The sequence below is a fragment of the Enoplosus armatus genome, chromosome 3 (assembly GCF_043641665.1).
Source record: "Enoplosus armatus isolate fEnoArm2 chromosome 3, fEnoArm2.hap1, whole genome shotgun sequence".
In the NCBI taxonomy this organism is placed as follows: Eukaryota; Metazoa; Chordata; class Actinopteri; order Centrarchiformes; family Enoplosidae; genus Enoplosus; species Enoplosus armatus.
This window is the reverse complement of record NC_092182.1, coordinates 4545632-4572987: the sequence shown is the minus strand read 5'-3', so window position 1 is coordinate 4572987 and position 27356 is coordinate 4545632. Positions and strand designations below refer to the sequence as shown.

The 27356-nt window shown below is 45.7% G+C and overlaps 1 protein-coding gene across 4 annotated transcripts in view; it reads right to left on the bottom strand.

The window, feature by feature from the left end:
- Positions 1-1159: 1159 nt before the first annotated feature.
- The window catches only part of pdzrn3b (PDZ domain containing RING finger 3b), an 89065-nt gene continuing 62868 nt past the window's right edge, over positions 1160-27356 (bottom strand). For 2 of the 4 annotated variants that reach the window (XM_070902609.1, XM_070902610.1), the window contains 7 exons: positions 8598-8851; positions 6879-6966; positions 4875-4973; positions 4641-4703; positions 4309-4410; positions 3958-4074; positions 1160-3554 (listed from right to left, as the gene is read on the bottom strand). In XM_070902609.1, the coding sequence (XP_070758710.1) occupies positions 2034-3554; positions 3958-4074; positions 4309-4410; positions 4641-4703; positions 4875-4973; positions 6879-6966; positions 8598-8851 (2244 nt within the window). In that variant the 3' untranslated portion in view covers positions 1160-2033. Of the gene's footprint in view, positions 3555-3957; positions 4075-4308; positions 4411-4640; positions 4704-4874; positions 4974-6878; positions 6967-8106; positions 8119-8597; positions 8852-20466; positions 20536-27356 lie in introns of those variants that run through there. The other 2 variants (XM_070902612.1, XM_070902611.1) reach the window with 2 other exon arrangements.

The window sequence follows — 27356 nt, the reverse complement described above, 5'->3', positions numbered from 1 at the left end:
TACTTGGGCTCCGACATGAAACACACACACACACACAAGACTTCTTTTTGCCTCAGGACGTCTGATATCATTTCTACAAGTTGGCAGATTTACACGAACACAGAGTCTGACTCTGTGATACCATTAAGAATGCACATCCTATATTTAAAAACGTATTCAACAAGAGAGCGAGGGGGACTTCTATTACCCAGTGTTAAACACTACAATAGTAATGTTGGACAAGCACCGGAGGGAAGTTGGATCGGAAGCAACACCATTTAAACACTAAATACTGCTCTATAAAACTGTATGGACTGAAGTTATGTGGTGTTTTACATTATGAACGATCTTACTGTGTTCGTCACGGTGCAATCAGCCATTCATACACATATCGGTAGTTGGAAACAATAGCTGTTGAGGGTATGATTTGGAGAGTTCAGGTAGCTTTTGTGGGCACACATCTGCGGATAGGAGATTAAATCGTTAAAAGCGGATTTCGTTTTAAAAAAGGCCCTACGCAGGTGTTCCTACTTATTTGCCTGATTAGACCTGTGTGACCTGGAGGCCGGCGCGGGAGAGTGTGCAGGCTGTGCTTGTCGTTGGAAAGAGGGAAGTTACACCGCCGTGGAGTTTCGTGATCTCGTTACAAAAACCCAATCTACCCGAGCTTAGGTCTACTTAGCCAAAATAAGTGAAAACACCTGTGTTAAGCATGTCTTCATGTGTTACATAAAATAATCACACTGCATGGTACTAATAATGTTATTTGTACATGATTGTGTTATTCTTATTTTTTCTAATGAGAAATTCTGACCCTTCTACGGTACCGTATTACACTAAATGCACAGGTCCGTTAATAAATGTTAAAGTCTTAACTGAGTATTAACTGAGACAAAGAGTCAAAGAATGAGGATGAGAGTCAAAAGGAACCTGACGGGGGATTTCTGCGCCCCAAACAGTAGGCTACACCCTTTCAGAGGACGTTCCGGGCTGTCACACTCCTGCAGTGCAACCTGTAGCACGCCAGTGGCTGTTACTAGTCTCTTTGTAAAATACACCTTGTGACATTTACGTGCAGGGCTTGTTTGGATTCTTCTTCTTTCCCCTTGTGTGGTTATATTTTTTTGGCCATTCAACAACTCTTACAAATGACAAATTCCCACAACATTTGAAAGCTCATCATATATAAAACAATAATTTATTATTTCTCTCATTTTACAAGACATCAAATTGTGTGGCTAACTAAGGATTTGTTAAGCTGTTACTCTGTTCAATACATGAAACCCTAAGAAAAAAGCGACTACAAAAGGGAAGTGTGCTTTAACAAACACAGACACTTACATTTCAACGTGAGACACATCTTTCTCTAAAGATACGCACATACACAATGATATTGCGTGATGACGTCGTCTACATTATGTAACAGGTGGTACATCGCTGGTGGCATTAACTTTGGGAAATCAGCACCTTTAGAGAGAAATTCAAACTAAAAAAAGTGGATTTGTTACAAAAAGTTTATTTTTTAATTTACAAAAAGGTCCTTTTGAAAAGGATTACTTGTTCTACCTTGCGGGAAAATAGCATTGTTTCCATAAAAGCATTAAGTATGCATAACAGTAAAATACTGATAAGAGATATATAGTACGAACAAAATAATGTAAAATAGTGTAAATGCTGGCTGTTTATGTATGGCACGCAGTCTTTACACACTTTCAAAACCTTCCAAAAAAGTCAAATTTTCTGTTTTTGTTTCCAAAATTATTCGAAAGAGCAAGCACAAAGGTAGAAAAGGTAATTGAAAGAATTTGAAAAACGTTTCCAGAATCATCCTCACAGCCACGTCCCATTCATGTCAAGTCCAACCGTCATTTAAAGGACCCTCTCTTCACCGCAGTGATGGGAAATGTTCATCCAGGAAAGGCTTTCCTTATTTCCTATTTACAAAATGTTGCCACATTGAACGAGGCAGGAATCTCTACCCCAACTGGTAGTGTCCTATGTACAGTCCATCACACTCCAGTCCGTCCTCTTCTGGCTGGCCCTCAGAGCAGGACTTAGACTGTGGTCACAGACAGGAGTGAATTGTAAACCCTTGTGCCGTCTGGTGACTTGGTACCATGGGTCAGCAGTTCCTGGATGGTCATCCAGTTGTCAAATATTTTCTTATTCCTCTTTTTCATCATCTTTTTGTGGCTGAGTTCGATGATGTTGGGCTCCTTTCTGTCCTCCGGGCCGGCCTGCTCCTTCAGACAGTCGGCTCGGCTCTGCTTCATGAACTCGCGGCGCTGCCTCTGCTCCTTGGCGCGAACGGCGTGCTGCTTCCTCTCCTCCTTGCTCCAGTATCGGCCCATCTTCAGCTCACTTATGGCGTCGTCGTCTGTGGTCATGCCGCTGCGCTCCTCGTGGATGCGCAGGGCGCGCTCCCTCAGCAGCTTGTCCCGGACGGGCCGCTTGGTGATGTAGCGCGTGCCGTCGCTGCGGATCTTCACCTTCCACTCCATCTTAGGCTCCAGGTCACTGGGGCTGATGGGGTCCCGGCACATGCTGACCAGACTCATCTGGCTCTGGGCGTACTCCACGGCGGATTTCTGCTGGATCAGCTGCATGTAGCTCTGGTAGTGCTGGGCGTGGGCGGGGATGTGGGCATGCTTGTAAGGTGAATGGGGCTGGGAAAAGCTCCGCCCGGACTTGCTGGACTCTCCCAGCTTCCTCTCCTTGCTCTCTGCCTGCAGGGTTCCGTCTGGATCCTTGGCGGAGCCTCTGCTCCGGCTGGGGCCACCGGCTTCCTGGACAGGCGACAGGAGAGGTTTGAGCATCCTGCCGTTGGAGCTGGCGGAGCCGGACGCCCCAGCCGGACCCTGATTCTCTGCTCCTCGACGGAGCGAGTTGTCTGGAGACAGCTCCAACGTGAGAGGGGTGCTGCGGCAGCTCTCGCCAGTGTTGTAGGCACTGGAGCTGTCTTTGTCGGATTTCTCCGGCAGCTCTGTGATGTCTGACAGCTCGTGGCGGCGCGCGTCGATGCTGGTGTTGTAGTTGCGGAAGCCACTGTTGTGGAGCATCCAGGACTCACGGCACTGCTCCCTCAGCAGCTGCATCTTGTGAGCACGGACGATGTTCAGGCACTCCAGCTCGATGGTGCGCAGCTCTTCGTTGAGCAGCTCCAGCTCTTTGTCTACGCCCTCTTGGTCCTGACCTCCTGCCCCAACACCCTGGTAGTATAGACCCTGGACTCCGCTGTTCCTCATCTGGCACTTCAGCTCCAGGAGCTCCCTGAAGCGCTCGCACTCGTCGGCCGGGATGCCCAGGAAATCAGCGTCAGCGTAGTCCGCGGACATGAACGACTCGCCGCTGAAGGGCAGGTCGGTGCTGCCGAGTGTGTCCTGGCTGTAGGTCAGCTTCCTGCAGCTGCCCAGCGTGTTGGAGGCCGTGGTCTGGTCGTCGCCGAGGTTCTCCTGCTCCGAGCTCTCGTCGTTTCGCGTGCTCTCGTCCGTGCGACCGACCCCGCTGTCCTTCTCGTGGTGGTTGGACAGCAGCGTGGCCGTGTCTGTGGTGCCTCCATCCTCCTCATGCTTCTTCTGTGAAGACAGACAACAGAAAGACTACATATCAATATAGAGTGATATAATAATGCTGCAGCCAAGGAGAAAGAAAGGGCACTAAATATAAATTCTGTCCTATTTTTTCATTTTTTTTACAAATATAATTGATCTACTTTTACTAAAAATGCTACTAACTCGGGAAACCTTTTAATTTAAGATGGACCTATTAAAAACAATGAGTGCGTGGTTTCCGTATGACAGTTGCTAAAAACAATTGAACAGCTGTTGCCCTCGGCAGAACTGGCCCAGCCAAAACAATCTATAGATGAACATATGTGTTAGTGCAGATTGATTGTGCTACTCTGCCTCCTCATGCTGTGCATGTCTGTGTGTGTGTGTGCGTGTGTGTGTGTGTGTGTGTGTGCGTGTGCGTGTGTACCTGCTGTAGCATGCTGGCAGTGAACTGCATGGCCTGATGGTGCTGCTGCTCCAGCATGTCCATGTGGAGGTCATCCAGGAAGTCGTTCCTGTCATCATCCATCCAGCCCTCATCCAGCTGAGCCGCAGTGTGGAGAAGAGACGCCTCATTAGATGCAAATATTCAAAAGTTTAACCCCTTAAAAAAATGGAGCGTCTAACTTTTAAAAGTCCTGCTCTTGTTTGTTGGCATGAACTCACTTTGAAGGACCCCATATTTGGTTCCAAAAGTGACCATATGAGGTTTTAACGTGAAATGCCTTGTTGTCATTAACATTTACTGAGCTCACACCCAGAATGACCTTCTAATTACCTGGATCTCTGGTCTGGCCACCAGCAGAGAGATATTCTGGTTCCCCTCACTGGTCAGCAGCACTACAGCATCCTCCCGGTTCTGGATCTCAACACCATTGATCTTGAGGGAAAGAGGGAAATGTTCAAATACCTCATCTTTTTTAATCAAATGACTGTTGAAGTACATTTAACATTACATTTAACTCTAACCACCACTTCTTAATCGTAGGTAAAATACTTTTTTTTTCCACATTGGTGACTCATTTACAAGCAGGCAAATAGGGCATCGAAAAATACTTGAAACGAAAAGTGAGGCGAGAAGTAAAACTGCTGAGATTTCAGTGATCTTACCTGAATGATTTTGTCCCCTTCTCTGATTCTGCCGTCCTTTGCAGCGATGCTGTTTGGATCGATCTTAAGGAAAGAGAGTGAAAGAGTAAGAGATTAAGGTCGCTGCTCTGAGATGAGACATTCTGTGGCTTACATTCACATTTTTTAAAGCCATCATCATCACTGCTGACAACCCCAGCAGTTGCTATTCACTTACTGCTGAAGTAGATTTGAGAGCCACCCTGCACCACATACCTCACTAATGTAGATCCCAGCCTCATCCTCATCATCAGTCCTGTAACAGATCGTCAGGCCGAGCTTGTCTTGGATATTGGCTCGGTACAAATCCACCTCCTGGTGAGACACATGCACAAATTAACATCCCATTCATCTGATATGATTAGTTTTTTCCCTTTCAGAAGAAAACGGTTGTACATTTGCTCATGTTTATCTGGACAGACTGAATATTCCGACTGCGAAATGGGATCACGGAGCAGCAGTGATCCATCAATCACTGTAATGAATCTTTCAGCTGGGCGCAGGGGAGCCATTGGCTTTCTCAGAGGCCCACTGACAGAATGAGAGATGATGCAGCGGACGGCAGACGGGCAGTGTCCCGTTTTTCACTTGTCAACACCTGTAATCGCACAGATACAGATAAAGATACGAGCAGGGCAGAGGACTCTGTGGCTCCGTGAGGGTTAACCCCCCCCCCCCCCCCCACAAAACTGTGTCGCAGCTGAATACTGAAGACTATCTTAGAGGAATAGTTTGACATTTTGGGAAATACGTTTACTCCTTTTTCTTTTTGCAGCGGATTAGATGAGAGAATCAATACCATTCCAATGGTAAATATGAAACTACAGCCTTTAGCTTAGCATAAAGACTGGAAACAGGGGGAAATGGCTAGCCTACTAACTTGTTCCAAACAAGTGATGTAAATAACCAGGTTGCACCATTATAACTTAAGGCATGTCTATGAAAGACTTTATTAAACTGTTGCCAACTTTGCAACTTTCTGGCTAGGTTTGATGACTTTTATGTCAGACCCCTACAGCCACTTTAAAAACAAATCCTCTCTCTTAAAGAGAGTTGCCAATGTTTATATATATATTCATGTTTTTCACACTAAATAGGTAATAAGTTAGCAAGCTAAAGTTAGCTTTGTCAGTCAGTCTACACAGAAGTTACTGGGTGTAAAACTTTATTAACAACTCATTTCTCTGTAAGAACTAGTTTGCGTGGTGCAACCTATTTTACTTTAGTGATGCATGAATCTCCACTTAGTAAACTTAGAAACTTTATAGGCTAAGTTTGAGCTTAGGAATGGCTCCTGGAGTCCTGGCTGACAGGACGCCAAGAAAGCAAATAAACCTTATTCTCTAAATGTCAAACTATTCTCTTAATCCGCTGAAAACCAAAATATTTCACTGAATTAGGCAGAAAAACTAAGAGGACATTTCCATCCAAAAAAAAAATATATATATACAGAAAACATATTATTTCAAATTTTCTTATGCAAATTTGAAACATTATGATGTGTACTGAGTGATAAGGCATGAAGGCGGGACATGAAATTAAACTGATGTGACACAAACAGCCCCATTGGATCGTTTGTCAGCCGTTCTTTTCTAAGACAGAGAGTCATTCTAGGACACTGGGGTTAGTCAGTGTGTGTCTGCTGCACATCTGCCATTAGCCGCCCTGGACTTTACCTTTCTGGTCTCTGCGTCATAGTTCCTCCACGGATATTATTAATATCAAACAGTAGGTGGCTTGGGTTTAATGGGGAGGGGGGTGTCAGGGTCGGCGAAGGTCACTGGAGGAGCACAACAGAGGCTTGATCGTGGCCTCATCATGGCCTCATCCAGACATTGTTAGCGTGCATCATCAGATTCATCACTGGAGACCTATTATCTGTGCCATCTAATTATCCACCAGGCCCCATCTCCACTGCGTAGGAGCAGAGGAAGACCCATCAGGCCCTGTCACTAATAAGTAATGATGTCACCGTTGTGCATCTGCCGGGACAAACCAGCAACTCGATTCCTGTCTGGCCTACATCTCAGTGTCTGCATGAAGGGAGAGTGCCCCATCAATAACGGCGATATATCAGGACTTGTGGTCGCTGGCAGGGCCATTGGGCTGGAGACACAGAGGCGACCTTGGGTCTGTTTATGTAGCGTTAACGCACTGCTGTCTGAATGTCGATCTTCACTGAAAGGAGAGGGGAGGAGAGGGAAGAGGGTTGATGTTTACCTCGTATTCCAGCTCCTCACGCTCTATGTCCTGCTGTATGCCCTCCAGGAAGTAATTTGGGTCAAAGTATGCGTGTCCTGGAGGATGCCTGAGAAGGGACAAAGGGTGTAAAATGAAACTGGAAAAGAGTGGAATGCAAATTTAACACACTCATATAAAAAAAAAAAAATCATTTACTAACACATTTGTCAATCTGGATTTAATTTTGCCCTGGAGTTTGAAAATGAAATGAGGAGTAATAAGAACTCAATGTAGAAATCTCTCTTGAATCAGATATACTGAAGCTACACCCAGAGGCTAATCACAAATTAACATGCCGTGTTATTAATTTGACTCGGAAATCAATTAAAGAAACCACGATTATTCATGAAAGGGCAACTGCTGCCACCACGGAGTGTAAAATGTAGCCAGACTCTCCGAGCTCCAGGGCCTAACACGCACACGCACACGCACGCACACACACAGAAACAATAGATGCAATTTTGGAATATGCAAATCCAAATGAACTGAACCATCATTTTAATGCGGCTGTGTGCCCCGGGGGAGCTGTCATCTCCCTCAAGTGACGGGGACATTTTCCCTTCAAACTTCAGACACGTCCTGTATGATCGCAGCAGTGTGGTCCAGAGAGGAAGATAAGGTGTCGCTCTCTTAATAAACTATTGAGGTGAAAGGTCTGATCGTGTCTGAGAGTGAAGTGACCTTTTTAAACACTGCTGAGTTCTGACACTGAAGGACTCCTGCGTCGTCTCATTTAAAGTGGATTTTCTGGAAACACGTTACCACAGTTGTACTGCAACTGAACAGGAGGTTTTCAAAGTCCGTTTCCTGTCAGTCAGTCTCTCTTAGACTTCCCTTTACCTGGACGGTATTTAAAACTTGTCTACCAACAGTGTCCTGGCAGCGGAGGACCAAAATATGGCCCAGAGTAGAACTAGATTTTATGTGTGTAGATTGATTATGGGTCAGGGACAGCTGTGAAATTGAGCCTGAGTGGGGCTTTCCGACCGAAAACATGCATTTGGTGGGGGCGTATTGCCTTAGGTACCGATAAGACGATGAAATACGATAATGGACACTTCAGTCAGAAGGCTTATGAGATTCCAAAAGACTGCCTGCACTGGGGGTTATAATACTCTGAGACCGGATTTTCATTGCAGCAGCAATCACTTTATCTTTCATTGCATCGATGGCGAGGTATACGGTAGAAAAACAGCATTCATGGTACAAAGTAATACACCTTGCGGCCTTGTGGGATGACTCTGGCAAGAGGTGTGCCAGATTTAGGCTGAGCCAATACTTTTGGGCTACCTAGGCAATCATGAATTTTCTATAGTGATGGAAGAGAAGGTTCTTTATCTAGTTTCACATACTTTTAATCATTTTTCAGGTTGTTTAATCAGTGGTTATGAGCATGTACTCTCATGGCTAATGAGCTATATATGGGGATATATGTAGAGGCATATATGTACATATATGGCCACGTGTTGATTTTTGTGTTTATCAGTATTTTTTTCACGTGACCAAGACATGTGCGCGCTGTGGAAACAAATCCCCCCCCGGGACAATAAATACCATCTACAGTATATATGCTCGGTACATATGGTTACATTTCTAAGGCTGTCCATGGAAGAGTGTTCCATGTTGACCTGGACAGAATCTGAGCCCATGCTAGCAGGGCTTTCCCTCTAGCTCTTCATGAACTCAGTTGGCACTTACTCCTCTGGAAGCAGATACTCCTCTAGCTCCGTCATGGGGGGTGACGAGGGAGGCAGCTTGGAGAGGGCCATGATGTGCTGCAGGGTGATGTCGGTCTGGGTGCTGATGTCCGAGACCTGGGAGTCGGCAGCCGGGCCGACCAGTTTGGGATGCGGGGCTCGGCGCAGAACCTGGACCATGATGGGCTCCTTGGCGGTGCGGAAGGCCTCCACCGCCTGGTCGTGGGTGGCCTTGGAGAGGTCCTTGCCATTGACCTGGAGGCAAAGAGAAATGAATCGGCACGTTAAGATACCGTATGGTTTGTTGATGGAGAAGGAACAGGAAGGAAGTCATAAGGATGCAAGGTGTTTTTTCTCCACGTGGTGTTGATGAACTCTGAGACTGAAGATGACGCTAATTATTCCAAACGGATGTAATCATTATCTCTGATGATTAAGGCCTCACTGTGCCCACACAAACTCAGCAGCGATATTCTGTTTGAGAAATGACTCATTATTGCCTCAGCTTGTTTTACAGGGTCACAGTTGGACCAAATAGAATAGGACCTTAATTAGGAAGAGTCTCTCTTTAATTAATCAAGGTCATTAGCTGAGGCTGCATGGAGGAGCCCTCATTTAGCTAAGTAATTTCTCAGCAGAGGATAAATTTGACCTCCTGTCGGAGACAGTGGAGTGGGTGCCGCGTGTTAACCTGAGAAGATTAATTTGAGCAAGAGGCTGCGGCGTGTCGCAGAGAGGAGGCTAATTAAGTTTGGTTGAGCCACTTAAGACCTTTGTGTGCTGATGAAAGATGAGTGCAGACCCTCTAAAGTCCATGCTCTCAATAGAATATGTCACTGGATCCAATGAGGCTTAAAATGAAATAAAAGAAGATTTAAGTCAGCACACAGATCCGTGCTGTCCGAAATGTCAGGCCGAGCGCGCAGATTAAATTTGAGATTTTTCGCTTTGGCCGAAATGCCATCATGTCCACCTCAGCATCTACTGTGGGAACCAAAAGAGGAGACGTAAAACCCCCCAAAAACACGCCGTAGCCTAGCCGACTTGAACCTGCACCTGCATGCATTGCATCCTGGGGTCATCCTGGCCACACTGGCCCCTCTGCTTTATCAGGGTTTACACAGAGCTGCGGTTTCGCTTTCAGTCACCACATCATACGGAATTTGTTGGTTTGTGATTCCTGGGTGTGTTGAAAGCTTTGATAGGATCTCAGCCTGGGGCTCTAGACTCAACACCCCCTCCTCCTGTCTCTCCAACGCAGACACACACACACACACACACACACACGCTCAAAGTTTTCCTAGAAAGAAGACATTTTTTTTAGCATCCCTTCTCACTCATCCTGACATCCAACATACATGCAAGTCCGTGTTTGAGGATTAATTAACTTGTGGCCGGTTGGCGTGCCTGCCTCCTGACCTTCGGAGTCATGGCACAGGGTACAGACTTAACTTTGGTGCTGCACATAAGGAGTAGCAGCAATATTAAATCGCCTCCAGGGAGTGACTGCTGTGTATATACAAAACCTTTGACCCAGACAATGTAAAAGGCTGAGTACAGGTGCGCCTTGGTAGCCGAATGGTTATGGCGAATACCTTTGTTGCATGTCATACCCCTCTCTCTCCCGTTTGCTGCTTCTGCCTCCGTTATCGAATAAAAGGTGAAAAAAATCCCCCCAAAAAATCTAAAAAACAAAAAGAGAAAAGCTGAGCGCTTATTTCTCTAAAGGGGTACATACAGAAACCAAAGGCACTGCGCCTGTGAGTGTGGATGAAGAAGGCAGGAAAAGGAGTGAACTTAATGCAGAAGAAGAGGCTATGTGCCCACTAATAACCAGAGCAGATTAATGCTAATCCTGGGCCTGCAGGATAATTGGATCATCTCAGTGGACTTAAACTTCTACTTCTTCTACATCAAAATTTAATAGCTCATCTATTTGCGGTTCGCTCGGAATAATTCGACATTGAGAAAAGCGGGTTCTCTTATCACAGAATAATAATGCAAGGAATCCCGCTGAAAAAACAAAACAACAATCTGGAGATTTAAGACCACTGCCCTCTCATGCAAAGAAAACGTGGAAAACTGGCCTTGACTGTGTGTTATATCACAATATGAAAGAAGACTAATCTAAAATCCCCGTTAGTTGTCTTTGCTGGTATCATTAATAAGCCATCCTGAGATCACACAGGACCTCACATCCTCAACCATCTTTGTTTCCCACAGCGAGCCACGGTGTTGTACATCAGCTGAGGAATACAAGCGCCTTTGTGCTTTCTCCTCTCTGCATGCAAGCTCCAATAGTCAAACCTGGTTGCCAGGAATCCCGGGGGCTACTTGAAGGCAGTGAACCGGAGACAAAGCCTTTAGCCCCCCCGTCTTGTTGAGCCCGGAGCATTCTGCCTCAGTGCTCTCAATGGGGGGAGTCTCCTCCCAGCTGCGGAGGGGGTCCCACGACCTCCATTCACCACGCTCACCTCTTGACACAGAGCGGCCCTTTGCAGCACACTGGGAAAAAACACACAACACTCCCCCTGACACAATACACAATGCTTCACCACCGCTGGGCTCTCCAACTATGCCATGTTAACCCTGTGCCTTAACACAGCCGCGGTTCAGCTGCTCGTGAGGAACAGAAAGCTCCATTTACATCAAGCTAACGCAGTGATGAAGTAAAGACCAGACTCTAACAGTCGTGGTGCTCTGGATACCTCCTTAACTGTAATCTAAGGCTAGATTTGCTGTTGAGCTGTTGTTCATGTTGCCACAATGCAACGATGACTGACACACAGAAATTACTCTCAACAACCTCCGGAGCGTTCTCCGAGAGGGGGCTCTGTTAAATCCATTTTATAATGACAAGAGGGCAGCAAGGCCCTACTTAAAGGAATACTAATTAGGCCTAAATCACACGTCTGCCGTGTCTGTGTCTGGTGAGGAATGTACACAGCTGTGGCTTTGTTACTCGCAGCCTATTTTCTTTAATTAAAATCTCACATTTGACCTCGGCAGCAACAGTGGAATCGGGAAACCTGTATCTTTGCACAGGATTTGGTTAAAGGTTGCTCCAGAGCCATTCAGGATTTTAGTTTTCCTCGACGCCTCATGTGATAGCTATGCCAGCCTTCAGCCTTCTGGATAATAATTGGGGGCAGCAGGGGTGAGCGGTGCCGCGAGCTCCGGCGGTATCTTCCATGGAGCGAAAATCGAGCTGGATTGAGATGTTGATGTGAGAATTCAAGTGTGTGTGTGTGTCTATTCAGTGATTGCTAACCTGCTGCCAAAAATGCTTATCTGCCAGGCAGTGATGCTCAGTCTTTTTCATTATTATCTTTGTATTATGGTAGATGGGTATGAGCCTGCCTCCGGTTTTCATTTAGTCTTTATTTAATCAGGCAGGCTCATTGAAATTGAGCTTTCTTATTCATAAGAACCCTGATAACAGAAAAGTAACGAACACAATAATCATTAGATTGACAGACTGTTCGTTGGGCCCTGCCCCCTTTATTTACTGTTGCTATGCCTGTCACGCTTTCTGTTCTTACTTAAACTTTAAAAGTGGTCTTAAATATGTTACGTACATGATATTGTGCTAAAGGACAGAGGCAAATGTCTGACGTCTACAGGCAAAAAGTTAGCATCCTCACCAGATCAGTGCAGAGGCTATGGAGACACATACACAGTATTGTTCTGGTATTGCGGAATACAGCCAGTTGGCCTTTGTATTGTGAGTGTGATGCGCAAAAATGTAAGATCAGACTGTTATTTAACTCCATCATAACCCAGCAATACAGTGGTTAGTGTTTTTAACTTTTAATATTACAGGAGAAAAGGCTTTTAGGATGGGAACTTGGGATGTGTTTGGCGGGGTAATGTTGACATCCATGAGTATAGTGACACTACCGTTACCTGTAACTCAAAAAAAGTCCCTGTGTTAGTAACACAAGCCTAATGTTCTAATCATTGTCGTACAGAAAAGACTTTGCAGGATATTAAACCAATTCGCTGACTGTGCTGTGTAACATTAGGCTTTGATACGGCCCATTCAATCACCACGTAATCCTTTAATAAAGAGGAGAAGAACATCATTAAAGCCTGCCAGTGTTTCTGTTCCTTGGGGAAAAGCAGTGAGGTGAACAGAGTGGAAACTCTGCCAGGAGAACGGTGCTTTTCAGAGCCGGGCAGAGGAAACCCTGGGAACTCCACTCTATAGACGAGCAGTTTAAAAAGAGCCTTGAGAGCCGGGGCGCTCGCCTCCTCTTTCTGCTCGGATACCCTTCTCTGACGAATCCTTCAAAGTCTGTATTTCGGAACAGAGAGGAGCTCCAACGTGATAGAGAGGCATGAAGACTTGAAGGCTTATTTCAGGGGGTGGGGGGTGGGGGGCTATATAACGTGTGAGTGGCAGTCTGAATGTGGGTCATTCTACTTGAAAAACACAGTTAATCCCTCTTTTATTTCACTTTCACTAACCATTTTCATTAGAAAGGGAAAAAAAGACGCAAGGACCAGCCAATGATTTCTCAATGTGTGTGTGGATGCGCACACTTCTAGGTGTGTCTTGAAATCTGCACCCATTGTTCTGCACAGAAAACTGCACAGTGTGAAGCCGCCTTTATTTACCGCAGTGCGCGAGCTTGCCGACAGCTAAAAAGTTGCCGACTAAAAGAGACGCCACTGTTTCCTTTCGCCTAATCTGATTTCAGCGCGGGACACTGTGTTATCCACAGCTCATCAATTAAGAACCCAGATCCCTTCCAGTCTGCTTTCTGCCTCCTCTCTCTGGTCTAATGAGCCTAATTGAAGGTGTGAAGTGAGTCTCGGGGAGCTGCTGAACTTTACTTGACTTGGAGCACCTTTTGCTTTAAGCCTTTTAACAATCACCTGTTTCATCCATTGTGCTTTTGATTAAGCTCTGAAAAATATGTACATTTTTCTGTGATTTTCTCTCTCAGGGATTTATTAGTACAACACCCCAGCACCACCTCAGACTCAATCTGCAAAAACCTCGAATTGAAAGCAGACAATGCTGCAAAGTCCTATTTGGGGTATTTTAGCTGAGACTACAGCTGCACATTAGGTCAGTAAGATATCGTACATGCAGTGGTGCTGACAAACCAGATAGCATCCACGAATGAACACAATTAGCAATGAGCTAAAATCTTGTGGCCGCACTATAAACACATGATATAAGCACACAATAAAAGATGCTATGTGTAGCATTACAATCTACCATAAACAAACTGATGAATGGTCAGCCTCCTCTAAAGGCGACCAAGCTCTGTACACAAACTGATAACCTCTGGCATCTTATGGCTAATTGCCTGACCAGAGTGCAGCCACAGTGCATCATTGCCTGCCCGTCAGTACAGATGTGAGAACGGGGGCATAAGTAAAAATTAAGGGTGGAGTTCATGGGGAAAGTAATATCAGCAAACAGGCTGAAAGCCAGGGGTGTGTCATGCTTCATTAGCACTGTTATCTCACTCCACTACTCCAGACTTCCCCTTCTCGGTCCAGCCTCAGCAGCTCCTCACACACACACACACACACACACACACACACACACACACACACACACAATAAAAATGTGCACCTCTTCCCTGTGAGGGCTGACAGCACCTTGAGCTCCATGCCAGGGCCAAGTCTGTTTGTTCAAGTCAGCGAAGTCAAGTTTGCTCCAGCAACGATCAAACAGAGCCAGCACAGAGATATACTCCACTGGAAGAAGGAAGGAAGGCGGCGAAGAAGGGGAAGAGAGAGAGCAGACGTGGGTTACGCATCAATCACACACACACACACACACACACACACACACACAAAAACAAAATATGATGGAGCAATAACAAGTCTCCTGGATGTCTAATCTCCACAGAGGGATCACAGCTCCTTTGGCATCCACAGATGAGTCTAAATCACTTACTGATACGCGATGCCAGCTCCTGGTCAACACACTGCTGGGAGAGGCTTCCTTTCACAGCCTGATAATGACAAATAATCCTCCTTAATCATTCAAATGTGCCCAACTAGCTGGAACACCTGCTAATAGGCCACATAGGCCACTCACGTTGTATTCGTTATGGGCACACACACACATCCACAAGTACAACACTTACAAGGTGCATGACCACTCGTTTCATAATGAGCTAACTCTTACTCACAGTGACAATCAGGTTGATGTGCTGATTGATGCAAATTAAGAGCACTGTATTATTGGACGCAAACCTCTTATTTGAGGAAAAATCTGACAAAGACTCCTAAAGTCGAGGTCGCCCCGTGAAATCCTCCCATCCCAAGCCTCCTTGTAAAAGCATCAGACTGACCCGTATATGGATTTGGAATTGTGCTGACTTTATATTCCGGCGAGTTTACAACGTACTCGGCAAATGTAATCATCTCTGTCACCGACCTCAAACCTAATTTTTTTTTGCTTGTTGGTGGAGGACCTGAGAATCTTGTCATGCGTGCGTTAATAAAGAGCTAGAAAGTGCAATATAAGACTCATGGGACCTGATAATTGTGATTGACGTCCATGAGCATAGTGACACTGAGCCATTTGTCCACGACATCTACATGTCTATTGAGTGACATGTATTTGTGGCAGGGGTGGGTGATATGGGTAGACACTTCTATCACGGTATATGTAACTTTATATGGTGATATACTACGATTTCTGGGACTCCTTTGGCTAATCCAGATAAATACCCCAAAAATTCAATGTATTTCATCACACTGACGCAAAAACAACCAGAGATTTTAAAAAGCATAGATACTGTGTGTTGATATAAACAGTCCGGTGACATCTTAGCCTGGTTCCAGACCTCTAAACCACTGCCCGCGTCTTTGATTTACTGTTGTGCCCCTTGACAGCGGGCTGGAGAAACAGTCGTCCAATCAGAGCTTTGTAGGGAGGGTTAGGAATGATGACGTCACGTTCTTACATCTAATAAATATAGTGTGTGGATGAGATTGACGCGGCTACACAGGCAGTTGTAAGTTGACTTACAGAAATGGCAACTTTTATATCTGCATATATATTTTGATTTTTGCAAACTAATTGGGGCCCAAACAAAAGACCCCCCCCCCCCCCCCAACAAGAAACTGGCAAACATAAACACAATGTCAGGCTGAATGAATGAAGTGAAAATATTGTATTGTCCGGATGTTGTACGTCTCTGCTGAGGCTGCAATCCCTCTTTGTCACTTGCTTTGGACTGACAGTAAGTACACGGGCTCCTGTGAGTGCTCCCCTGTGGCCGCCGGCCACCTGCTCCAGAGTTTAACAGATGTGACGGCACACCAGGGCTGATCTTAGCCGTTATTAAAAGCACACAGTGTCAGGCTCCAGTGGCCGCACTCGGAGCGGGTGATCCCTGCTTTGTCCCTGTACGTCGCCCGTGTCAAGCCTCATTGACGGGACAGGGCCCCGAGATGCATCTCTGCTAGTTCCCCCCTTTTCTGGTGACTGCTTTGATGACGGGGGATCCCTGACAGTGGGTCAGGGGGCCAGAGGTTTTGAGGGGATGAGGGGCTGTCTTGTTCAAACATTTCCATCTAATTTTTCTGTCTGTCTGGTCCAGAGGATGTCATACAGAGACCATCTGGTGCTGTGACAACCTGGCTTCTTGAGCTGAGCATGACATCGTTGCAGCCTTCAATCAGAAAAAATGGCTAATTAGGCACTGGTACTTGGACAGCTTCAGATAGGAAACGTTCCAGCAGGCTCATTTGTAAACTTCTATTGCTCAGCAGATCAATCGCTTTGGGTTTAAGATGCTGTTCCTCTGCAGGGAACAGAGAGAGAGAAAAAAATCAACGGAGACAGACAGATACAGAGAGACCTTAGAAAGCAAAAGGACTTAGCAGACAAACAATAGTCCAGATCAGTTCTGCATGGATCAGAGCCTCAATAGCCAGCTTGTGCTGAGGCTTTAATTAAGCTCTGGGTCTTGTAAGAGCCGCAGCACGGTGCCGCAGCCATTACAGGGTGCTTCTGGAGAGATTTAGAGCCCGAGGACTGTCAAACAGAGTTCCCAAGGCCTCTACCTTGAAGTCCCTGACAAAAGCAGCTGAGCTTACAGCTCCACATGGTGCTTACCTTTAGCTTTGAAGAGAGGACCGAGGGGTCCGCTGCTGTCAGAAGGGTCAAGTTTAAAAGGGAGCGCCGATCTTGCCGCAGCTCGGGCCTTTAATGATCATAACGAAAAGGGAAAACACTTATCTAAAATGCCATGCTGGCTGCATTCCATAGACCTTAACAAGACCTTAATGTTTGATCTCGGCCTCATTGACACTCTGTAAACAAGAAATGTATGCAGATACCAAAGCTCTTAATTAATTCCATCCAAAACAGACTGCAAAAGACTGTAAGTCAAGCGAGTATTTCTAATCCTGCCACAAATGCCTTCAGGTAAAAAAAAAAAACTCTCCGCAGTCTGTTGACTTTCATAAAACAGTGTAAAAGCATATTTTTCATGCTTCCGACATGGGAGTTGGAGCTGAGGTGTTTAATGAACTGGAAAGATGTCAAGTGTTCGTGGATTATTAAGTCCTCAGAGAGATGACGGGGAAAGCAGAGTGGGGCGCTGTGCCAGACTCACTGATCAAGAGGATCTGCCTGTATTATCAGTAAGGAGAAATAAGACCTGCTTGCATGCTTTCTGATGCGCTCAGTCATCATCACCGGCTGATGACGGAGCTTGTTTCAAGTCCTTGAGCGTACGTGTAAGTCAGGCCTCAAGACTTAGAAAACGTAACACTGCAAGCCTTTTCCTGTAGCTGACCGTGGCCATTATTATAACAACATCACAGCACTGGGTTGAGTTGAAATGTTTTGCGTACATAGCGGACATCAGGAGCTTCAATCCAGTTCGTAAAAACCTACAGAAAATACACAGGTTGTGCTATGCGGTCACACCACAACTGCAAAAGCTTTCCAATAACCTGCAGCACTCAAAAGTCGGCCATCGTTAACCAGTGGTAGTAGCTGTAGGTTCTGAATGCACCTCCTAGTGGGACATATGTAATGATTACACACACAAAGTGAGTCGAAGGGCTGCACTAGTTGTGTCTGCTTTGTAGTATGTGCTGTGTTAGACTGATCATTGTGGTATAATTGGCCAAAGGCCACGAAAAACTCGCCATTTCTCATAATTCTGGGAAAAAAGACAGACAAAATGATTAAGCTCCTAGTTGTATTATTGTTCTAATCGAATCACTCTTTGGGTCCAAGGAAAATAATGACGTGCAAGATGTGGCCTCGGAACGTTACCAGGTCAAAACGGATCAAGATTTTAAAGTCTCAACTTCAGCCCGACTCAGATCCAAGTCTAGTATACAGGTCTGTCTGATGATGGGAACCAAAAATAGAGACATCCAAACTATGGCTGGGCCCCTCTCCACCCGACTGAGGAAAATATTTGGATACCTTTCAAGTCTTTGGTTTCTCACATCTGAGGATAACTGACGACGTGTTGGCAGCCAAAGGGTTGGTTAAATAACGTTTTGCTTTCAGATTTGCTGCTTTTCTCTGTTTCATGTGAAGATAAAACTGAATGTCTTTGGGTTTTGGACGATTGGTAAGACAAAACAGGACATTTGACAGACGTCCCCTTCAGCTCTGGAAACCAGTGATGGACATTTTTCACTATTACTAGACAAGAAGATAATCGTCCGATTAATCGATAATGAAAACAATCGGTAGTTGCGGCCCTAAAGAAAAGCTTTTTCGAGGTTTCCACCTTTGGAAAACAATCTGACAAATATGAAAGAAAAAGCGTCCCAGCCAAGACTTGGGTGGAATGACAAATTCCTTCCATGACAGAGCATCACTATTCTTCACCTTTTGAAAGAGAATACACATTCCCAGTGCAGCAGAAATCATCTGTGATATCTCTGCTGTCATGGAGGCCGGCTGATTGGCTCGTCTGAGGGCAGCGAAGTGACAAATGGCTTGTCATGTTAAACCAAGGGACACTGACTTTGCCCGCAGAGCCCCGGTGGCAGACGGACTAACTGACAAATGTAAAGACTGCAAGTGAACGGCCTGCCAGTGCAGGATAATTGACAGGGGAGATGACTGAACAGAAAGCAGAACAAAAGAAGTGACAGCCCTCGTCCACACACCACGTTTTTTATGTTATTAGTGGTTGGTTGGGGGTGGAGGAGTGGAGGGCTTTCTGACCCCAATATTAGCACCCATAATCCATTTATTATGTCACAGCATAACACACATCTTTTGTTTGAGACAAGCCAAAACCTTTTAGTCGTTTTTTTTTTTCTTTTCATGAACAGACCTGATCAAAGCTGAACTATGTGCAGGCACAATGTCAGACTCCCCGTGTTATCTTCCCCTGATGGGAGGGAGCTGTTTTTTAGGGGGGAATAATGAGCAAGATCCACAGAGAGCTTGATCATTACGTTCATTTAAACCAGCCACTAGCCACCCGGCACCCTGTGCAGTAAATGGAGATGTAATTTGGTGTGATGGGAGGATAACACTTGGCTGGGGTCCATTATCGGGGGAACGACAGAGGGGAAAAAACCCCCCGACAAAAACACACAAAAAAAACTGATTTGAGCGTGTTACAGAAACCAGTCCTCATAGACACACAACACAGTCCATCTGAGACGAACACTGTCTGCTGTCAGACGGCCCGGTGCTTTCACTCATTAGACCGGACCGGCTCCAGAATCCAAACACACTCAGATGAATAAAACAGCTCTCTGAGTGCGCTGTCTCAATTAAAGCTGACACCGCAGCAAACAACAGAGGATGGCAACATGCTGCAAGTTTTCTTCTGGGGAACTGCATGGCAGTCACAGAGCCAAGGATACACCCCCACTTGATCCAATGAAGGAATATATAAAAATCCAGTCAGCTAATTTTCATTCGGATTTCAATATGAAAACACAATCTAATGATTTTGAGAACAGCGCTGGAGGAGATTCAGACAGAAAGTTAGAAGATGGCTTTGAAATTCTGAACAACTTCTGGGGAGATAACATGCAAACTCAAACATCCTAACCAAGAACGTATTTTGAATTTCAGGATCGGGGCAACTCATTCTCAACTCAATCATTTATAAAATAAATCACAAAATCAATGTCCATGTTGATGTCCTGAGATTGTTTGTTTTGTCAGACCAACATCCAAAGATATTTAATTTACATTGATAGAAAACAAAGAAAAGTAGTCATTCTTCACATTTGAGAAGCTTGAACCGGAACATTTTCGTCAGTGAACTTTTAGTTGATCAACTAACTAATTCATTGTTTCAGCACTAATCAGGATTGTACACAAATATCGTTTAAAAGACACACAAAAAAAAAAGAACGAAAAAAGCTGTTAGTGCTCTGGTGAAAACATTCTCCTTGTGTGTTAATGGTGCATCAGTAACACGCCTGGCTCTGTTTTCTTTGGTGGAAGAGAAAAGTGCAAAACAAGCACTGGAGTGTTAAATATAAACTTTAGTAGTGAAAGTCAAACAGGGGTTAAAGCCCGGAAAGCCCAGAGTCAGCATTCAGTCGACAATGAGGAGGTGGGCAGCGACCGGCACACACCAGCAGACACATTGAGAGAGCTGTCACCTCTTCATCACCCCCTCCTTTAAGCAACAGCGCGCCACCTCTCGCTGACCCCTGTGGCCAGAGTTCAGGCTGCTCAGCTGCAGGAGCTCCAGCCTGCGACAACTCCACTCCACTCCACTCCACTCCCACTCCCACTCAGCCAGTGACCCCGGAGACGTGTGCGGAGCAGAGTCAGAAAACACGGCGAAACACTAAAACTGACCGCGGCTCTTAGCAAAAAAAAAGTACAACGTAACAACCCGAAAAGAGTCTGGAGAACTCTTCCTGAGGCTTGGTCACAGTACCTGGCAGACTTCGTAGAGTAGTTTATACTGCTCCTCAGGCTTCTGCAGGGTACAGAGGCTGCATCCCATGGTGGAGGTTATCACACCATCCAGGCTCTCCCTCCAGCCACTCAAGACAGGGAGAGAGTGGAGGCAGATATCTTCTCCTCCTCTCGGAACCGACTCCCTCTGTCCGCTCTGTCTCTTTTTTTTTTTTTTTTTCTTCCACCGCCACACAACGGCTTTGGCTGACAGGATTGACTTCCCCCCAGCTTGTGGCTCAGCCTCGTCTCTCTCTCTCTCTCTCTCTCTCACACACACTCCCCCCCACCCTCCTTGCCTCACATGCTCCCTCCCTCCCTCTCAGATGCTCTCTCAGCCTTTTCTGCTGAGCTTACGGAGGCCAGTGCCCGAGCTCGGCTATATACACCCCCTCATGTTTATTAAGCAGCCACTCATTGATTATTCATGAGGAAGGAGGAGTGGGGGCGGCCAACTCGTGAATGGGGTTCGCCAAAGAGGCTGAGACGAAGTCTTCTTAACTAATGAGCATCATTAGATCTATTGTGCAGAAACAAGTTGCGCGACAGAGAGCCTTTTCTTTTCATGACAAGACTAATATGTTTCTCTCGAGGGATCCCAGAAGCGTGTTTGTTAACAGTTCCAGACTTTTAATTTGAAATCCAGTGTGACAAGAAGACATTCATCTGTGACAACGGATTAAGCCCCAAATATTTGTGACTTACGCGTCCAGAGCCACGCTCTGCAGCTTTGTTACAGCATACCCTTTCCATGGCCCAGTTAAATTAGCACTTGGTGACCTCTGGTACACTAATCCAGCACACAGAGACGCATTCTTTCCTTGTGTGTTTCTCCCCAAACACACAGGCGCCAAAGACAGGGAAAACAAATGAACCAGATAAATATTTATGCCGGCCCTCTCCAGTGCAAGCCGGACAAACTTCACCCAGCGGAGCATCTCATGCGTGCTGCCGTACGGTACAGTTGTCTGGGTCTTTGTACGCGGCCGCTGCCCTGTGTGCAGACAATGGGTACGGCTGCATGCGCCAGACCTGGCATCTGTCCTGCTGTTCGCTCTGGTGCCACACAGCCGACCAAAGATAACTGTCCATGAGGGGCAAGAAGGGGCGACAAATGCTGTTGCTGGTTACAATCTGTTGGTTTGTCGGGATCGGAAAACTTTATATTTCTACAGGCAGAAGATGCAGCTTTGATCCCACCACTGCTGCGAAATACACAGGATTGACTCAATTAAGTCCACGGTGCAAGAAAGGGGGGGGGGGGGGGGTCCTTTGGGAGAAACCGAGAAACTGGCATATCCTCCAGCCAGATGTGTCCACTGAACCCAATCTATCAGCAAACTTCCGCAGCTCCAGCGCTTCTCCAAGACAGCCTAAAAACACTTGGATGGGAATTTGGATAATGAGATTTCACTTTTCCATTTAATCTCTGTGTTTGCATTCTGTCTGAGAGCTATTAACCAAAGCCAATAAATTATCATATTTTTCCCACAGACATAACCAAAGAATCTTAAAAAAAAAAAATCTTATAAGAAATAAAATAAGATCCTTAAAGCAGAAGAAGTGGTGGTCACAAAAAGTTGCCTCGGGCGAAGTGCAGCAGGTATCTGTGTGAACTTAACAATCATTCATAATTACTGCGGGGCTTTGCTTGTCTGGGTGCTAGGCTCAAACTTTCATCCCGAGTAGCATGAAAAACTAATTCTACGCTCACATTAGCTCTGCTGTTGTGCCCGGGGCTGGGATCAGCGGAGAGTTTTAGCCGGCGCTCTCGCCCGGCTAATCTTTCTTTCACACTGAGATTATCCCATTCACAAAGTCAAAACGGAGACGGCGCTCTGATACGAACAACTGCACTAAAGGTTACGGCAGCTGCTGCAGAAAGAAAGAAAGAAAATATGCATATTAATGAATAATCAGCAGCAGTAAAACATGGAGAGGAGAGGCCAACTGAGGACCCGTTCAACCACGAGCAACGCTGTCTGCACACTGTCCGCCACCGTGTTGAGAGATTTCATTTTGTCTGTTGCTGATTAAATTTCTCGACTTCTCTGGTGACGAAACCTGTCTCCTCCATCCCTGTGGTGTGTGTAGATCTGTGGGCTCACACACACACACACACACACACACACACTTCTATTCATTACAGGTCTAGACGCTGACACAGTGTCAGAGGTTCCTATCTCAGCGGGAGCGAGACCAAACGATAATAATGTCATGCTTTGTTGTAACAAACATCAACATTTGAGATTTCTTTTTTTTTTTTTTAAATAGAGACAAGAGGGCCAGAGGTGACCACGCCCCCTCCCAATTAGCAACGTGGTCCTTGGGTTCTGTGCATTTGATCTATGCTTGGCTGGATCATTCATATTCATAGAGGCCGCCTGGTGTTGTTTCTGCGTCCCACTGGGACACAGTTTAAAAGTCATGGCTTTAACTAGAGCCACAGCGGGATGGTGGTGATCGCTGTCCCTGTGTGGTGTATCACTCTCTAATACATCATACATCCCCCCCACCCCCCGGCGAGCCCGAGCTCTTTATGCTCCTCAAAAGTGGACAGTTTTACCTGGAGAATATGGCTTCTACAAACAAAGCTTACAGTTACTACCTGGGCTGCAAGTAATTACTATTTTTAATGTATTAATTGATTAATCGTTTTCTCCAAAAAAATCTCAAAAAATTGTGAAAAATGGTTGTCACAATTTCCCAGACCACAAGGTCACGACTTCAAATAGTCCACAAGACAGAAATGTTCATTCTAGCAAATGCTGGGCAACTATAATTGATACAATATTGAATTAACATGTTATATCTCACTTTAATATGTACAAAAACTGAATAAACACCACATTTTAAGGGGCGGGGTTACTTCCCACTATTTCTTGGCCGGCGAAGAAATAGTCCGGCACATAACATCGATAAAAGAGTAAATTGTTTGGTTTTTGTATGGATTATTATCAAACTCAAGGCAAGAATATGTTGAACTATTCCTTTAATTGACTGTCTGAAGGTTTACAGCGTGTGGCCCAGGAACAATTGCATATACATGACCCTCACTGTCTTCAGCATCAGGGCAGACCCACTGAAATGAACGTAACCTGACCTCAACATTTCGGCCCGCCATGTGGCACAATGCCAAAGCAGCCATTTATCTCTACATCGTGGGAAGCGAGATGTCAGCGATCAGAATGGAGGAATTTTATTTTTTTTGTTAAAAAAGGGTGTGGAGACAAAGTCTGCAAAAGGTGACAACGTGGCAACATGTGAAGAAACCGGAGAGCGATGGCTGATGGTGATAACACGAGGAGGAAAAAGCACGATGTCCGGGTCGTCTCGCACGACTCTAATGCGCTGTCCAGACGGCAGGATGGGGGGAGTGGGGGGGGGGGTGGAAGATGAAGAATGATATGAGTGACGGGGGAAACTAAATTGGCTACATATTGTAAATCCATGCGGGGAATGTTGTACTGTGGCAAGTCTGTCGTATAGAATGTCATTGTTCTGTGCATCAGCGGAGGCCGGATTAACGTCATGGTACTTGAGGTCAGAAGAAAAGAAAATAACACTTTCCACTGTCCTCAACTTCATGCTTTTGTGGGGGTGAAACCACAAATGCTGAATAACATAAACAGGAGGATGCTTAAATTTTCCTTTCTCCAACACGACTGGACAGACAGACTCTGGAAACAGTCTGAAGTGGGCCGCTACTTAAAGCAAAGGGTACCACTTTCTAACAAGGCCCCCTTTATAAAGGGTTTATAAGTTGTAACTCATAGAATGCTTTTTTCACTCTTTTAATCAGCCATCGAGTCTGCAGTTATAAGCATAACTAAGTCATTAAGAGTCATGGGTTTCTCACTTAATGATGAGCCCACATCAACGGTAGTGTTATACGTGTTATAAGTAAGTTATAAGTAATTAGAAATGTGTTGCACATTTCTGTCCTTAGAAAACGTTCAACACATTTTGGAAACTCCATCGTTTACGCCCGTGTTACACCTGCTAGCAGTCTTATTCTTCTTCTCTGCCTTTGCTCGCGCCATGCTGCATTTCTTAGCTTATTGCTGCCACCTGTCGATCCTGAGAAAAACATGAAATCACTAGCAGGAAAGTGTCACCGAGTGCTCATGCGCATCAACGTGCCTCCCTGTGCGCACACAAGACTAATAACACAGGGACCCACTCATGAAGACAATGCTCCATAGCGTTACTTGTGGTCAAAAACTCCACAGGGTGCCTTTATTAAGCCATTCAAAGACAATAATCCTTCATGTGTGCAGTTGTTAATAAGTTGTCCCTACAGAAGGTCAGAGTCTGGACGTGGTTTTGTACATACTACATTTGCTGTCTGTTTGACTGGACATGTGCAGCTGGCGTGCATGTAGGCATGTAAAGCTTGATTTTGGGCCACTGGCAAAACATGACCGGCTGATAAAAGTTACGTCATTGCAGATGTGGAAAGTATAAATTTACCTTAAGTGGTCAAACGTCCATGGGAGGCGTCCCCCTGATTAAAGGGCCACTCCACCGATTTCACACATGAAGATTAGTTTAGCAATCATGAAAAGGGGTCTTACAAAAGACGCAGGTCAACAGGTTTGGTCTCCACTGAGAAGACTTTGGCCACAGCTCAGCCTCCCTTGATTTGGTTTGGTTTGAGCCCTCACATCAGCCCCTCTGATCTGTGGAGGATACGAGAGGGGAAGGGAGCTACGGTGCCACCGTGTTAATGGAGACACCAGATGAGCCACCGGGAGCAGCGAGATGGAGCGAGAGCTAACACAGGGGATGTTAAAAGAAGGTGTGAAGAAGACCGACACACACGAGACGGAGAGAGACACGCTAAACCCACAGAGGAGGCAACGGGGCAGAAACACAAACTAAACGCGCGGAGGAGTTTAATGAGTCTCCAGTTCCTCTCAACTGTACCGCTGGGGCCTGAGCGTGCTTGGATCAGTGTGTATGTGATGTGGGTGCGAGCGTGTGTGTGTGTGTGTGTGTGTGTGTGTGTGTGTGTGTGTGTGTGTGTGTGTCTCCACCTCTGAAACACTGGGCTGTGCATAATTTATCAGACAGCTGTCAGCTTTGTACTCCTATTTACTCTGGAAGCCAGATCCTGTGCCAACAGGGAGCCCAGCCAGCAGGAATGACAGCCACCGAAACAGTTTAATTAGAGACTCAAACAACTAATAATGCCATTACTATCACTTCAGAGTAATTACTTAAGTATGAGTGGATGTTAACGAGACTGGTGTATTAAAATGCTACAATAATGCTCCTTTCACACATATATTTGTGATATTGGACATTTTTGGGATTCAAATCCTTTTTTTTTTTGTTAACAGAAGATTTAAATCTATAAAGCTGTTTTCCTTTTTTTTCTAGTTCCCTGAAGTTGTTTCCCATTATCAACAGCCTGACAGTAAAATGCACATAATTTAGGTTTGGGCTGAGTAAAATCACCTTCATTGTTTGGGATTTTGGAAAAACCAGCTTCAGCTTCAGGCATTTGTTGCGGTGCGGTCACTGAGGTGGTTTACACAGACATTATGACACAAAAGCAATTATCGTTTTTCGTGTGTGTTCGTCGGAGTGGGAGCCTTCTGTCGCTCTGCCAAAAAACGTTACCCGCTTTTCTAAAATAGAAAATTCTGTCAGGTTCTTCAAATAAAAAAACCTCACCCACAAAAGGTGTGTACAGGACAGCTTTCTGGCTTCCTAGATGAGCCGGCGCTGATGCCAAATGGATGCAGGCAGGGACAGGATGAGTTTAAGTGTAAATGAATTGGTCTTAGTGCAGACCGAGTAGCTCTAGCTGTGATTCTCTTGGCCTGTTCCCCGGCCGAAAGTCCGACAGCCCCCCCGCCCCACCACCTATGAGAAACCTGTATTTAGTTCCTAACCTTTGCTACTATACTACGATACTATTTACAACTAATTATCCAAATGCCACAACATTCTTGCAGAAGGTGGCGCTTGTCAACACAGTTATTAGGCGGGATATTAAAACGGAGTTTGTATTTCACCCCCCTCTCCTGTACTGAGCGGGCAGGGCTCTATGATGTGACTCCGCTCTGAGGCTCCCTGGAGGGCTCCGCCAACTCTGGAGCTCCTGTCACCAGCTAATTCCCCAAGCCTTCATCACTCCGGGCTGCTCCGGCGTGTTGGCAGCCAAAGTTACCGACGAAGGCCTCCAGCTGCACAGAGTGAGGAAGCGTGGGTGCACACACCGCCGATGCAGTAGGCAGAGGAGCTTACAAAGTGGAACGTGGACTTTCTGTTGTCGAAGTCTTCGAAGTCGAAGAATATGTGGCAGGAAAAGATTGAAGAGACCCAGCTGACGTCACACATGGGGAGGGGGGTGGGGGTGGGGGTGACTAATACAGAGATTAACCACTGATACAAAACACCTGAGTGATGCCAGGGGTCTATTGGAACTATTTGGAACTTAACCATACATCATTTTTAGCCATTTAACACAACCAGAACTGCCTATATCAAGAGAAGAGCAAGTCCCGCACCCCCCCCTCCCCCCCACACACACACACTCTCAAGAACATTGTGAAGGGCCAGATTGCGAGGACGTAAGGTGGAAGGTAGGCGATGTGTTCACATTTCCCACAGTTGGCTAAGAGGTTCAGTGGGAAACAAACCAGTCATGGTAGCGGTATGTATTGTCGGCCATAACAGCCTCCTCCAGGCTGCATTACACTCCCACCCTGACCTGTCTTTGGCGCGTCCTTGTAGTCACAATATAATGAATCCCAATTCTCCCAAATTCTGCAATATCCTCTGGTACACATTTAGATCTTACAGCTGATGCCAGTTCCCTCTGAATGATATCTTCTCCCCACGTGCACCTACTGCCAC